The sequence below is a fragment of the Salvia splendens genome, chromosome 14 (assembly GCF_004379255.2).
Source record: "Salvia splendens isolate huo1 chromosome 14, SspV2, whole genome shotgun sequence".
Taxonomy (NCBI): Eukaryota; Viridiplantae; Streptophyta; class Magnoliopsida; order Lamiales; family Lamiaceae; genus Salvia; species Salvia splendens.
Window position 1 is genome coordinate 28484251 of NC_056045.1, and position 14431 is coordinate 28498681.

General features: G+C 37.3%; 3 protein-coding genes across 3 annotated transcripts; 1 reads left to right on the plus strand and 2 right to left on the minus strand.

Annotated features, from left to right (window-relative positions):
* The first annotated feature begins 1087 nt into the window (after positions 1 to 1087).
* On the plus strand, positions 1088 to 3823 carry LOC121764847 (NPL4-like protein 1). The gene is made up of 2 exons (XM_042160873.1): positions 1088 to 2309; positions 3449 to 3823. The coding sequence occupies exons 1-2, from the start codon at positions 1329 to 1331 to the stop codon at positions 3701 to 3703; spliced, it is 1236 nt and encodes a 411-aa protein (XP_042016807.1). The 5' UTR covers positions 1088 to 1328; the 3' UTR covers positions 3704 to 3823.
* Positions 3824 to 3926: 103 nt separating this feature from the next.
* Positions 3927 to 8079, minus strand: LOC121764846 (alpha-galactosidase 3-like). Its single transcript, XM_042160872.1, has 15 exons — positions 7750 to 8079; positions 7329 to 7387; positions 6639 to 6695; positions 6520 to 6554; positions 6313 to 6416; positions 6123 to 6195; positions 5923 to 5981; positions 5786 to 5851; positions 5618 to 5701; positions 5345 to 5409; positions 5170 to 5252; positions 4894 to 4984; positions 4748 to 4806; positions 4481 to 4621; positions 3927 to 4336 (listed from the first exon to the last, which is right to left on the minus strand). Exons 1-15 carry the CDS (start codon positions 7959 to 7961, stop codon positions 4229 to 4231), a joined length of 1296 nt encoding a protein of 431 aa, XP_042016806.1. The 5' UTR covers positions 7962 to 8079; the 3' UTR covers positions 3927 to 4228.
* Positions 8080 to 11501: 3422 nt separating this feature from the next.
* On the minus strand, positions 11502 to 13524 carry LOC121763725 (phosphoglucan phosphatase LSF2, chloroplastic-like). The gene is made up of 4 exons (XM_042159790.1): positions 13238 to 13524; positions 12285 to 12490; positions 12019 to 12189; positions 11502 to 11931 (listed from the first exon to the last, which is right to left on the minus strand). Exons 1-4 carry the CDS (start codon positions 13281 to 13283, stop codon positions 11728 to 11730), a joined length of 627 nt encoding a protein of 208 aa, XP_042015724.1. The 5' UTR covers positions 13284 to 13524; the 3' UTR covers positions 11502 to 11727.
* Between the last annotated feature and the right edge of the window lie 907 nt (positions 13525 to 14431).

The following is a 14431-nucleotide window of genomic DNA, read 5'->3' on the forward strand; positions in this document are numbered from 1 at the left end:
GAGTCCATCAGCACCTCATAGCAGTTCCAGTAGATGAACTCCTTATAAAGCCTGGGCACGGGGAAGGCTTTCTCCGCTATCCTCCTGCAGTCCTCGTCAGTTTGACCACTGGTCTGCATGCGGAGGGTGTTGGTGTACAAGCCCGAAATCGGGAGACCGCAGCCCTGATTCGGTCCCATCCCTTCCGGCACTCCTCCCTGCTACGTGGCCTCCCCTCCGGGCAAAATGCCTTGTAGGCTGCTGCTATTTTAGCCCACAAGTTGACGATCCTCTGATTGTTCGACGCAAGGGGATCATCGCAAACACTCACCAACGCCTTGAACAGCGCGACGTTCTCTGCATCCGTCCACCTCCTCCGTGGCCGGCTCTCGTCATCAGCCGGCTGCGACGACTCCCTCTTGCCCTTGCCCTTCTTCTTATTTGGCGCGCCCCGACCCCGCCCTACTCCCCCGTTTGAACGGAAGTGCCCGCATCCCCGAGATTTATCCCCAACTCCTCTAAGGAGAAAGTATCACACCTAGTGAACTGCATCTCCGATGGGGTCGGTGTGTGCGAAGAAGCAGTTAAAAAATTAAAATTGGGGCGATAGACGTTGTCCCCCTGGCGTCCCCTGCATCCCCGGCTGCCACCCCGGCATCATCTGCATCCCGGGTACCTCCTGCCCGCCCGGCATCGCCGGTCCGCCCTGCATCCCCTGTCATCCCAGCATACTACCCCCGGATGCCATCCCGGGCATCATCTGCTGCCAAGAGTACATGTTGTAGTACCCGGCCATCGGACCCCATCCACTTCCCACGGGTACCGTGGGAGTTTGAGACCCTCTCGTCACTGGAGTAGACTCGTTGTGTTCCATTTCGCGTTGTTACTTTTGTACAAAAATTAAGATAAAGAGAAAACTCGTTAAAACAAGTAGTGCGAATGAAAATGACGTGCAAATCGCGTATATATAGTGTTTCGAAAATTTAAAAAAATAAAAAATCGGCTGACCGATAGGGAGCCTGCAATGGCGGCCAACCGATCGACGAGTGCATCGGTCAGCTCCGGGAATCGGCTAGCCAATTTATAAAAATATAAACATAAAATCATAGAAAATTCGAGAAGGAAAAGGAAAAAGAAGAAATCTTTCCTAAATCTCGTCTCCTTCTTCTTCCCTACTCCAAACTCTTTCCTTCCTCTCCAATTATTCAATTCCCCAAATTCACTGCTTGGTATCCTATATAAACATATACTTCTTGCCGAAGAGGATACTAATTTATTGCACCAGCGCAACGCACACCAACTGTCTGTGAAAATTCCCAAACCGCTTCTCCCCAAACAGGTCAGCAAAGATGATGATCAGAATCCGGAGCCGCGACGGTCTTGAGCGGGTCTCAATCGACAACCCTCGCGCCACCGTCGCCGCGCTCAAGTCCGGGATCGAATCCCAGCTCCGGGTTCCCTTGCAAGCCCAGATTCTCTCCACCAATCAAAATTTGCTTCTTGCGAAATCCCAAACCGATCTGACCCGGTTCACCGACATGATCGACCCGAACACCGCGCTGGCCGCTCTCAACATCGGCCACGGCTCCATCGTGTATCTCGCCTACGAGGGCGAGCGGACGGTGGCCGGGCCGGCCTTCCACCCTTCGGGGTCGTTCGGGAAGAAGATGACGATGGACGATTTAATTGCCAAGCAGATGAGGATCACGCACCAGGAGAACCCCCATTGCGAGCTCGTCTCGTTCGATCGCGATGCCGCGAATGCTTTCCAGCAATACGTGAACGAAAGCCTGGCTTTTGCGGTGAAGCGCGGTGGTTTTATGTATGGGACGGTGTCGGAGGAGGGGAAGGTGGAGGTGAATTTCATCTACGAGCCGCCGCAGCAGGGGACGGAGGAGAATTTGATCCTTTTGAGGGACCCTGATGAGGAGAAGCTGGTTGAGGCCATAGCTTTGGGGCTGGGGATGAGGAAGGTGGGGTTTATATTCACGCAGACGGTTAGTCAAGATAAGAAGGACTACACGATGTCGAATTCGGAGGTTTTGCAGGCGGTGGAGCTGCAGGCGGAGGGGGATTTGAAGGAGTGGGTGACTGCTGTGGTGAAGCTGGAGGTGAGTGAGGATGGGTCAGCAGCTGTGCATTTTGAGGCTTTTCAGATGAGTGATATGTGCGTGAGGTTGTTTAAAGAGGGTTGGTTTGAGCGGGACCTCAAAGAGGAGATTGATCCCAAGTTGTCGAGGATGACGAAGGACGTTGTTGTTGGAGGGAAGGACACCAAGGATGTGGATAATGACTTCTTCATGGTGGTTGTCAAGATTGCTGATCACCAGGTTAGCCTCTTCTTTATTCATTTATTGATATTACATTGCGCCAGTTTCTCGATATTAAACTTTGTTTTAGCTAAAGATTGGTTTGCTGATGTGAATTGTATGTTAATGGTCTTGGGGTTTCATACACGTGAGTTTCTCGTGTAGCTTAAACAATGTGACTGACTGTCAGTTAAGATAGCTAGCTTATTTGATCGAATACTTGAGTATGTTTACTTATTTGGTTTGAACTAGATAGGTGGACTAAATCCTATGGATGAGTCTTCTTACTGATCCTTAGAGATCATATTTTTAGAATATTTTCCAAAAGAAAGAATACTGTTTTTAGTGAAATTCAGCCCTACAATAACATGATAAATAACCCTTAAACATGAATCTGTTTTTGTTTTTCGTCTCACTTGTGCTTCAAGCCTTCAACCAAAATGTATGTTATTTTCTTTCTTGCGCCAATACGCTTTTCAATCTAGTGAATTTTTTTACATTACAATTGGAAGATTGGTGTTGTGGTTTATTCTCTTTGACCAAAAGGATTTTCTTTCACTGGAGCACAATTTTCCACTCTGACACATTATCATTCTTGCAATACTTACAAATCATCACTACAAGTTTTTTTTATTCACCCACTAGCTATGTGAAAATAATGTTGACATGCTGCCCACTAACTACTTAGCAAATTATGCTAAGTAGCTTGTTGTTTCTAGCTCTTTTTGGCTGTTGGTTTGTAATTTTGTTTCACAGAATGCTGTTGTGTTATCTTGTCAGCTGCTTTTGCATACTTGCTACACATATTAGCTTGTTACTTTGTGCAAGGATTCTGGTATAGGGTATTTGAGACATTGTTTTATTTCTTTAACTTACAAGTTTGGTATATCAAATCTTGATATGACATATTCTCACCTTGGTTGCTGCTAACTGCATATTTCTGGATAATGCTCTTTACATTTTATATCTTCTGATGCATGTGAAATTAGCAATAGATCCAAATTTAGGGTCTAACAATTGAAAACTATGAACAGAAATGAATCATGATAATTCAGTTGTATATTGTGACACTGTAGGGAAAATCTTTGTGAAAATACTCTAGTATTTATGACATATATTCTTGATTTATGATCACTGATGAAAACTCGTGTTAATCTCAGGGCCCACTTTCTTCGACATTTCCTATCGAGAACAGGATCATCTCAGTGACAATGAGGGCGTTAAAGAACCATCTAGATCGGGCAAAGAATCTCCCCTTTGTGAAACGGATTTCGGACTTTCATCTGCTGCTGTTGCTCGCGAGGTTTCTAGATGTTAACTCTGACGTCCCAGCATTGGCAGGGTGTGTGCAGACACAGTCCATAGTGCCAGAAGGATACCAGATATTGATCGAGTCGCTGGCCGCTGCTTCTTAGTCCGTCTCTGAATCGAGCTGTGCATCGTCGAATTCAACTCTTATGTTTATAGTACTTTCTTTCCTTTGGTGGTCTGGATGTTATTTATGAATATAGTTCATCGTTGATATTTCTCTTTTATTCTATCTGGTGAAAATTGGGATCATTTGTTTTATTGCAATAAATTCAGCTGTTCCATCACTATAAAACTACATTCGAATTGGAATTAAGAGATGAAACACCATTTGTACAGAATCTTGGCTCAAGTGTGGCATTATAAATGGAAATGCAGAATCTTGTACATAAACAGACCACAAAGATACACAATATCTTGCAATAATACACACTACATGGGGAAGAAAACTGCAAACCCATCTTCTAACCCTTACCTGCTTATATTCATGGAATAACAACAAATTCACACAAACAAGTATCTCTTGCAACAACCGATATCCACAGCATCCGGCACAAAACCGACAACCAAACAGTACCTTATTCTTCCATACAGTAGAATTGATGTACCACAATTCTCAAAGCAGCAAGCGATTAACTAGACGAATAGGTCGCTGATGGGGTGAAAATGTACATCTCAGAAGAGTGAGCATCGACTCGAGCACTGAAAGAGGCCCTGCTGTTCTCTGATACATACTCTTTCTGCAACAAATATGGTAATAAGAGCTCCAGTATGTTTATGAGAAAACTCATCACCTCTAAAAAATGAAGAACTAATTCAATTATATATCGAAGACAACTAACTGGCAACGGTGAAATGTCCAAACTAAGATTATATCTACCCACCTTCCATAAGTCTCGAACAGAAACACTGATAGAAGACTCGAGTCCAAGTACATCCCATTTAACTGTGATAGACGAAGCTTTTGAACCTCTATTCCATAGAACGACAGCTAAACGCTGACCAGAGAGTGGGCCTGCCCACACCTGAAACCAAACTAGCTTGTTAATGCCAGGCGTTCTTGAATATCCGTGGTTGCAAGGCATATCGAGACGCTAGATCAAAAACTTTTTCTGCTTAGTGGAAGGAAAGAATGATTAACAATCGGATACCTGATAAGAACTATCGGGTCCATATGCATATATTTTCCTTCCTTGAACTCCTAGTGAATCTGCACGCAGAGATAGAATAAAAAATTTACTATTAATACAACGCGCACACACAATAGGGGCTGCACAGAAGCAAAGAAACTTTGTACCTTGGTTTACAGCAATAACCTCCTCGTTACTAAGAATTTGTAATGTCTCTGAAGTGATATTTCTAACATCACATCCTATAAAAAGCGGAGCCTGAGAAAATTAAATTTTTAAATGTAAGATAAATGAGTAGTAATTATTTTGTGCAGAAGGCTGCACGTTGTGAGATGATTTTTCGTAAAAAGATGGCACATTTAGTAGGCTAAGGACTAGAAAAAATAAGGCTTCATTTTGACCTAAAATGGCTCAAAATTTATTGTTAGAGAAAAACAAAGCACCTTCATCAGAGCCCAGATGCTGAAATGTGCTCGATACTCCTCGTAGGTCATGCCACCGTTTCCAACTTCCAACATATCGGGGTCTGCCAACATGAGTAGAAATGTACAAAGAATTACTATGCTTATTTCATTGTCGAATCTTGGCTCCAATGTACATAACAAGATCACAGTTTACCATTCCATCCGCCAGGTCCCGCATAAGCTGCCCACTTATCGTTGATATCAGCGATCGTTGTCATGCTAAGCCAAACGGACAAACATTAGCGCATCATCTTGTTTTAACATGTGAATGTGAAGTAAGTGAACAATACTTTTAACATGGAAATAAATACACAGTCGGTCTCAAATGAGAATAATCATGTAACACTGAGAACTCTTTACGTATATGCAGAAAGAATAGTTGGTTTTCAACACATGAGGTGCTAAGAGAGAAGGAAGAGTTCAAAACCTTGCCCACGAATCATTGATGTCGTCAGTTGTCCGCCAACTGTTTCCGACTGTGCCAGCCCATAAGGCTGGGTCATCCACACCCCTTTGTTTTTTCGCCAAAGCCAAATTTTATATCAGTATGCAAATCAAGGTTAATAACGTGAGTGTTAAAGGTTATACACATTACCATTCGCAAAGTGAGTAGAATATCGAGCGTCCAGTTGCATTCAGGGCATCACGCATTGGTGGATACCTGAATTCGTGGATATACAATTACTCTGAACATAATGATGCAAGCATATAAAATTATATTTAGAGACTCACCTTTCTTTTGGAGGAATGCCCAGATTGAAACAATTGTCATACTTCAAGTAATCGACTCCCTAGATGGAAAACAAATATGAAGCATACGTCAAGTTATCAACATTATACGCGACAAACCAGATAAAAGCATCCAAAAGTCATGAAGCAGCAGCAGCAACGAGACAGAAGGATGTTACTGAAGACTTGAAACCTAAACTCACCCAAGAAGCAAAGAGTTTAGCATCATCCGATTCATGAAAAATGGATCCAGGTCGAACTTGACAAGTGAAAGCCCTGTGGAATATTCATTTTTTTAAGACAATGAGAACAAAGGAGAGCACAGTGGCATCTTATTGTATGCAAGAAATACATTCAATAAAAAAAAGCCATGTGATAGAGAAATAGACCCACCCTGCATCCGAGTAGATACCTAGCTTCAGGCCCTTTGAGTGCACATAATCTGCAAGAGCTTTTATGCCAGATGGAAAAGTTTTTTTATCGGCAACTAGCTGACCCTGCACATTTCCGGGCTTTCATATAAGTGTGAACTCAAGGCGATTAATACGCCTGAAATATAAAACCATTATAATGAACATAGTTGCCGAGATGTTTTTTTACCTTAGAGTCCCGTGCCATTTCAGACCAACAATCATCTGCATTTCATTATCGTAAATTCTCAAGAAAGGGTAGCTGAGCAAACAGCTGTAAGATTAAAATAAATCAGGGAAATAACTGACCGATGTTTACGTAATCATAACCTAACTTCACCAATCCAGTTGTAACAAGTGCATCAGCTGTCAAAACATTCAAGGCCACATTAGTATTTTCATCGGAAACTTCATGACCATTAGATTCGAAGAGAAAATTGAAATATATTTTTTTTAAAAGAAAGAATAAGCAACTCGGGAAAGCTAGATAACATTTCATGATACAATAGGGCAGAGTGGAAGGTGAATTGCGTACAAATTTTTCAAGTTTCTCAGGGAATATTTTGCCAGCCTATATAGTGAATCATCATTCATGCAAGCAAATTCTAAAATGAAAAGATGATTGACTTCGATTTGGAAGGGGAATTCAAGGATTATCCGAGACATGATCACAGATATCAAGTCGAAAAACAGTTACACATGCCCCCAAAAGTACACGCAAGTCGAAACTATCTTTTTCAGACAAATGTAAACAATCAACCAAGCAGTTTGAGCATATAGATACCAAACGATATCCAAATGAGATCAGAACTCACGGTATGCAAAAACCTAACCTATGCTCCCTCGAACAAAGGATATCTTCGCTATTGAATTACGTATAAAACAAGCAGCCACATTTTGAAACTTATTCATCTCACAGAAACTAGCTTCTATCATTGAACAACATCAAAACATTTTAAACATTGATAGCATCACAACTGCAGCAAGAGAAAGCAGTACCTGTTTCCTTGATAACCTTTTCATTGATATCACAAGCAAAAAAGTTCCAGCTATTCCATCTGTTCCAACAAACAAAAAACTAAATAAAACAGATATATATGGCCTCAACTCCACCATTATTAAGATGAAAACTTATGCATCAAATCAGTCCATAATTTCGATTTTAAACAACCTCAAAAGGAGTAGTAATTAGGGATCAAGATCCAAACTTGCAACAAGAAAAATCCAAACTTTTCCCAACTACCCAAATAAACTCGCACACAGAAAAATAAAAACTTTTCAATAACCAAATACAGCAGCCAGAAGACTTCCCCCCAGCCTCAAATTCCCAACCACCCCATTGAACTAGAGCATCATAAAACAAAAAGAAATTAACAGCAAACCATTGATAATAACAATAAAAAAGCCAAAATCATGTTACCCCATCTGTGGAGTTGTGCCCAAACCATTGTTCAGCTGAAGAATCCCATAGTTTGATGTGTCATAAATGTTACTAATTGGCTTGTCTTGAGCCTTCAAGTAAGGGTGCAGAGGCAGCACCCTTACACTAAGTGCCACTGAAATCAAATTTGCACAAACAACTACAGCAAGAATCCCCACAGCCATGGAATAATAATTGGCAAGCTTTGCCATTCAATCAAGCAAGAATCTTTATCTGATTTTCTCTCTCCCCCCTCGATTCCTCTATCTAGAAATGAGAAGAAACTGTCTCTTAGAGAGGGAAAGCGTCGGAAAATGAAGATGTGTGTAATACTTATATGCATGCTAATATAAGTAGAACTGTATAATTGTTGGACCCCATTTCTTACTCAAAGCTTGTTACAATTAGAAATTTCATTGTTACTTTGGATAAAGTGGTTGATTTTAGAGTCCATGTGTATGCTAATTTGTTTTTATATTTTCATTTTTTTAAATTTGGGATAGTGGTCTCCAGATAATCCGTTTTTGAACACGATTTTTTATTTTATTTTAATGCTAGCTGTTTCTATACTAAAAAAGCTTGGTTTTTTATTCAATACTGTATTTAATTGTTGCTAATTTTCTTTTCAATCTAAAATTAATTTTTTTTAGTTAGCATCATCAATTGTACACAAGGGTTCTAAACAAGTACGAGTATGTGCTGTATTTGAATTATTCTGTTTTTTTTGTGATTCGAATTGGTGAAACTCCAAAGAGGTAAGGTTAAGTGGAAATTAAGTGAATTATAATATCATGTTTAATCGAAAGAGTTTCCTGCGTGGACGAAATAATACATAGGTAAGGTTAAGTGGAAATTAAGTGAATTATAATCAGTGGCGGATCCAAAGGGGCAGGAGGGGGCGGTCGCCCCTACCCGATCGTTCTGAGAGCCTAAATTTTTCATTGAATCAAGCCGAAAATAGCATACCCCGCCCCTCCGTAGAGTCTAGAAATATTTTTGTTTTCAATAAATGTCGTATAAAATATAGTAGTCCAATGGTTTGGTTGTTGGATTTTTAACTAAGATGTCTAGGGTTCAATCCTCAACAAAAACATATTTATTTTCATTTTTTATTTTTTATTTTATCAATTCATATTTCTTCTTATTATCAAAATAATACCTTTAAAACTACTAAGTTGCATATATTATGTTGTTATATTTATTCTTCAGTTAAAATCATTTTTAATCTTGTGTTAAAGTCTTTTTTTATCCTAAAGTACTTATAATTTGATCCATGCATCTTAATTATTCTTTATGTAACAAAATAAACATTTTAAATATTTTTGAAATATAAATATTTAGTGCTCTACTTATATCACTTTTGTATATAATATTTACAGTGATTTTAAATGTACATATATTTACAATAATTTATATTTTAAAATGAATAATACATATTTGCAAGCTAAAGCATGTTTATATTTATATAATTTTTTATTTTAAAATGAATAATACATATTTGCAAGCTGAAGCATGTTTATATTTTATTAATAAAGCTAGTGCAGTAGTGCTACTTAAATATTAATATAATATTTATTTATTTTATTATTAAAAATAATATTAAATTAAATATTTACTATTTAAATATAAGTTCCGTCCCGCCATTTTCGGGTCCTGGATCCGCCACTGATTATAATTACATGTTTAATCGAAAGAGTTTCTTGCGTAGACGAAATAATACATAGGTAAGGTTAGGTGGAAATTAAGTGAATTATAATTACATGTTTAATCGAAAGAGTTTCTTGCGTAGACGAAATAATACATGTGACCATTCAAGGCTTCTAGATCATTCTTATACAAGTGACACGTACAGTGCAAATTAGTACAACAGATTAATTAAAAAAAATCGAGGGATAAACTTTATGTTTAATTATGTCGTATGAGAGGAAAACGAAAAAATAAAATTGCCTTTCTACACAAGAATGACTATTCGTTATTGTAGAAAATAATGACATTTGGATTGGATTAATCGTTCCAAAAAGGATTTGTATCACTGATTAACTGTAGAAAATGATGACATTGGGTTGGATATGTTAGAATTAGATGTTGTGTAGAAAATGATAACATTGGATTGGATATGTTAGAATTAGAAGATGTGTAGAAAATGATGACATTGGATTGGATATGTTAGAATTAGATGATGTATAGTATAGGTATATCGTCAGAAATATCACACAGTTTACAACAATAAAAAAAATATTTGTATATCACAAGTTTGATAATTTTACAATGGTCTTATAGCTAAAAAAATCAGTGTTCCATATCTTTATTATTATATATATAATTTTCTATCTGAATAGTAAAATAGACTTGAGGCACGAAAAAATTGCTTAAGAGATGGAACATTAAAAATTGAAGACGCCCGAGATGCCAAAAAAATTTATTATACAGCAATAATGTAAGAAAATTATCAATGTTATGTTAAATCATTTATTTAGGAAAGTAGCATAATTAACTAGATTTTGAACAAAGTTAGCATATTTTTAAAGCAAATTACCCTGATATTTATATAGTACCGATAGTGATAAAATGCAAACTCATAAATTGTACAAACTCCAAACTTTTTAACACAGTGTCAACACAGTGTAAAATTTCAAGATTTTGATGTCAATACAATGTCAACACGGTATCAATCGTTGATAATGTGCTGATATTTTCTGTTGCTATTATTTTGTAATCGGTTGACACTTTTTAATAATCCAGATTATAGATTAGACGTTGTACAATATATTATCTTGTGAAAGCTAAATAATAAGCATATTTCTACTATGAGTATTTCTTAGCGAAGAAATCGCGCCCACAATCATCGATATTATTGAGATCAAACTCATCACATTTATCTTCAGAAATACCCATTTCATGATTAGACCATTTAAAAAATAATTCCCAACTTTTGTTATTTTTTATAGAAAATAATGACATTTGGATTGGATATGTAAATTAACGTGTCCAATAATAATATGAGAATGTTTATATGCTTTATCATTGAATTATTTAATGGATATACTCTAGCTACACACCTATAATCAATATTATATTCTCCACTAATAACAAAAGCATAGTTATTGGCCAATACTTGACCATTTCTGTGATTAGAAACCAATCAAATATTTTACATATTTGTACTTGCATATAAAATGTTTGGGGTCACAGAAAGCATTTTACGAGCAAAACTAACTTATACTACCATTTAAATAATCTTTCACTCAATAATAGAGGACAAGGTGACAAAATGATGAGAACAAATTGATTTATAACACTATGGGGTGTTCGGTTGGCAAGATTAAATCTCATTATTAAATATGTATCATGTTTGTTCATAAGATTGAATCCTTCAACTTAATCCTAGATTGATAGTCTCATGATATTTAGTTATAGCTTTCCCCATCCAACTAAAATAATCCCACAACTTAATCCTAGATGGATAGTCTCATGATGTTAGTCATGACAACCGAACGCCATCGGTAGGGATGAAATGGTGGACCCAAATTATTCGTGTGAACCGTGATATATCATATACTAGAATCAACTTTAATATTGTACTCGAACTTTACATTTTAGTAGTATATCATAATTTAACATTCGCCAAATTAAAATCAATTTATTTTGTTAATGATTTAGTAAATATTAAATTCATCTAAAAATCTTAATTTCTCTTATACTGTGGAAATTGAGCTTTAAACTGTAAAATGTAAAGTTCGAGTAAAATAGTATTATTTGCATTTATGAAAATTGTATTTATAAACTGTGAAAGATAAAGACAAAACATGGGTTCGAACTCAACATCCTTAAATCTGCAGAATTACTGTAAAACAAGATTTTAAATCTGCAGAAAGAGCAAATGTGTATATCATTTTCACATGGCATGTCTATAGTATACTAGTGTTATGTCTCGGTGCTATGTCTCGGTGCAATCTTCCGCTGGATGCCCGGCACCTCTCAAGTTCCACGAAGTGCACGAACACGATCCTGGATCAGTTGTCTTTCCCAGTCTGCAATGTCCTCAAAAGCATATTCAGGTAAACTATCGAGAGGCTCCTTCCAAGGGTCGTTCTTGGCAAGATCATATGTTGCTCCACGAATAGCCCGTCTGTTAGGTCCACACGGCCTCTTTGAAGTCAGCGCCTTGTATGCTGTGTCTAGCTGCTCCATAGCAATGCGAACGAATCAATCAGAAACTACTCCAACAAACATACAAGAAAAGGCGTAGATTTCGTCTGCCTAACTTACATCCATATTGCAGAACCAGAACATGTAAGCAATTGCAACGGCCGGTGCCCTCCCCAAACCAGCAGTGCAGTGAACATACACTCTTCCTTTACCCTCTGAAATCGCCCATTCCAACGAGGACACAGCTTTTGGTAATCCATTCCTTAAAGAATCTGGATCGAAATCTTTTGCCTGAAATTACGCAATACAATACATTATTCATCTTATCATAAACGAACAGGATAGGGTGCCTTGAAGAAGACGAGCACAAAGACAGATTAGCTTACAGGCCTTCTCATGTGCCGGATTCCAACTTGTTCGCATCTTTTTATAATAGATCGAAGGTCTATTCCCCAGTATGCAACATCACTATCCTGCTGCAAGTTGAGAATATAAGCCACATTCTCTTCCTCCCTCAGATGATCGATGTCTTCAACCTTTTGAGGTTGGGATCCAACAATAAGATCCTCAGTTATCAGAGTATAGTTCATGCCTAAAGCCACAACACTCAAATCAAGCTCCATACATCTCAACATTATAAACAAAATCGAAATACGTTTTACAAGACACCAAGATACAGCAGTGCCATCACACAAACAGTATGTATCCAACCTCAAACCTCATTCTTGAATCAAACACATAATAGTATTCAATGTCACACAGTTTTGCACACAGCAAAACAATAAACAAAGAAATCCCCTTAGAAAAGTGCAAAATAGTACTCCCTCTGTCCCCAAAACATAGTCCCCCTTGCCACTTTTGTCCGTCTAACAAAATTAGTCTACTTATACTAACGACGTGGGTCCCACTATCCACTATCGCTACTTCAATTACTATGCCATCCCAAAAGTCTCTATTTTTAAGGGACATAATAGAGTATAACAGCAAGTTGACATCATTTAGATCCACTTTTCTAGCATCAAGTCATGTGACTTAAGTCAATTAAGCCCAGAAAACTATGAGTAAAAGCTACTTTATGTTCTATCACAACAAAATAGTTTAAAAAGAGTAAAACTTTCCAACACATAATAAAAACCACTTTGCCCCACCAGATTCTCATATGTTTCTTGTTTTTGAATAGGAGATAGTTCAACTAAAAGAAAACCCCTAAACTGCAATCCAATTGGAACAAAACAGCTAAAAACGGAAGCAAAATAGCAAAATCACACAAATATGTTCAAAATTCCTCTTTTTTTCAAGATATAAAACGTATTGCGCTTCGAGAATTAATGTGACTGACCGAATTCGTGATGATACTCGTAAGGGTTCATCATCAGCTTCTTCATGGCGATGTTGTACTCGTCTGTTTTAGTCGAAAACCCTTGCGTCGCTCCAGCCTCATTCTCGGGAAGCTTGCAAAAAATCTTGGGAGATTTGAAGGAATTCTTAGCGATTTGCTTTGGAGAAGAAGACGGCAGTTTTCTGCAATTGGGAAGGAGGTGAGGGCAGTGGTGAAGAGAAGGTGAATGGGGTGCCGCCAACAGTTTCCATTTTTCTTCTCTCTAAAGATTGCTGTCAATTTTTAGTTTTTTTGTAGTCAGATTTTTTTTCGGTATTTATAGCTTTCTTCAACCATTTTTTCTCCAGTTGTGTAGGAATTTATTTTTTATTTTTATTTGTCACAAGTAACGTGAAAAACGTGAAATTTGTATTTATGAGTATATACAAATGTATATTCTTTTGTTGTATTCCATTCTAATAAAATATATTCATAAAAATCATCTCATTGCATTGATAGGTTTAAGCTATTCTTAATATTTTGGCTATTCTTTCTTGCCTCTCTAACTCTCTATTTCGCTTTCACATGATTCCCAAAAAAATTCAATTCAAAAAAGCAAGAAAATTGCTGTGAATCCATGGTGGCTGACTCTCGATCTCGATTTCACGTGATTCCTAAAAAAATCGATTCAAAAAATCAAGAAAATTAGCAAATCTCTTTCTTGTATCCATTGGCGGACACACAGCCAAGGGAAGAAGGGCTTAAGCCCTCCCCCAATTAATTTTTTTAATATTTTATACTTTAAAACTTTTGAAATTTTTGAAAAATGTCTTCGGCCCTCACTAAATTACTGTATGTGAAGTCTAAAATGCGAAAAACTAAATAAGGAGGGGCTGAAATTTGAAATTGCAGAAGAAAGTTTAGAAAAAAATGGCTGTCGTTGCTATTTAAGGAAGAAGATGAGATAACAATAAATAATTAAATTAATATAGTAATAATTAAATTGGCGAATGTCAAGTCCTCTGCCTATAGGCTACGCCTATATCACGTGTTCTACTTCTGTTAGTAATTTTAGTATATTAAACATAGTTTAATTATTTTACTTCAATTTAAGTTCAAATGTTTATAGCTTTATGATGCTCTTATTAATTCAGCTTTATTAGTAGTATTTACTTCTTGGTATATTTTAAAAGAGTTGATCACAAAATTATAGTA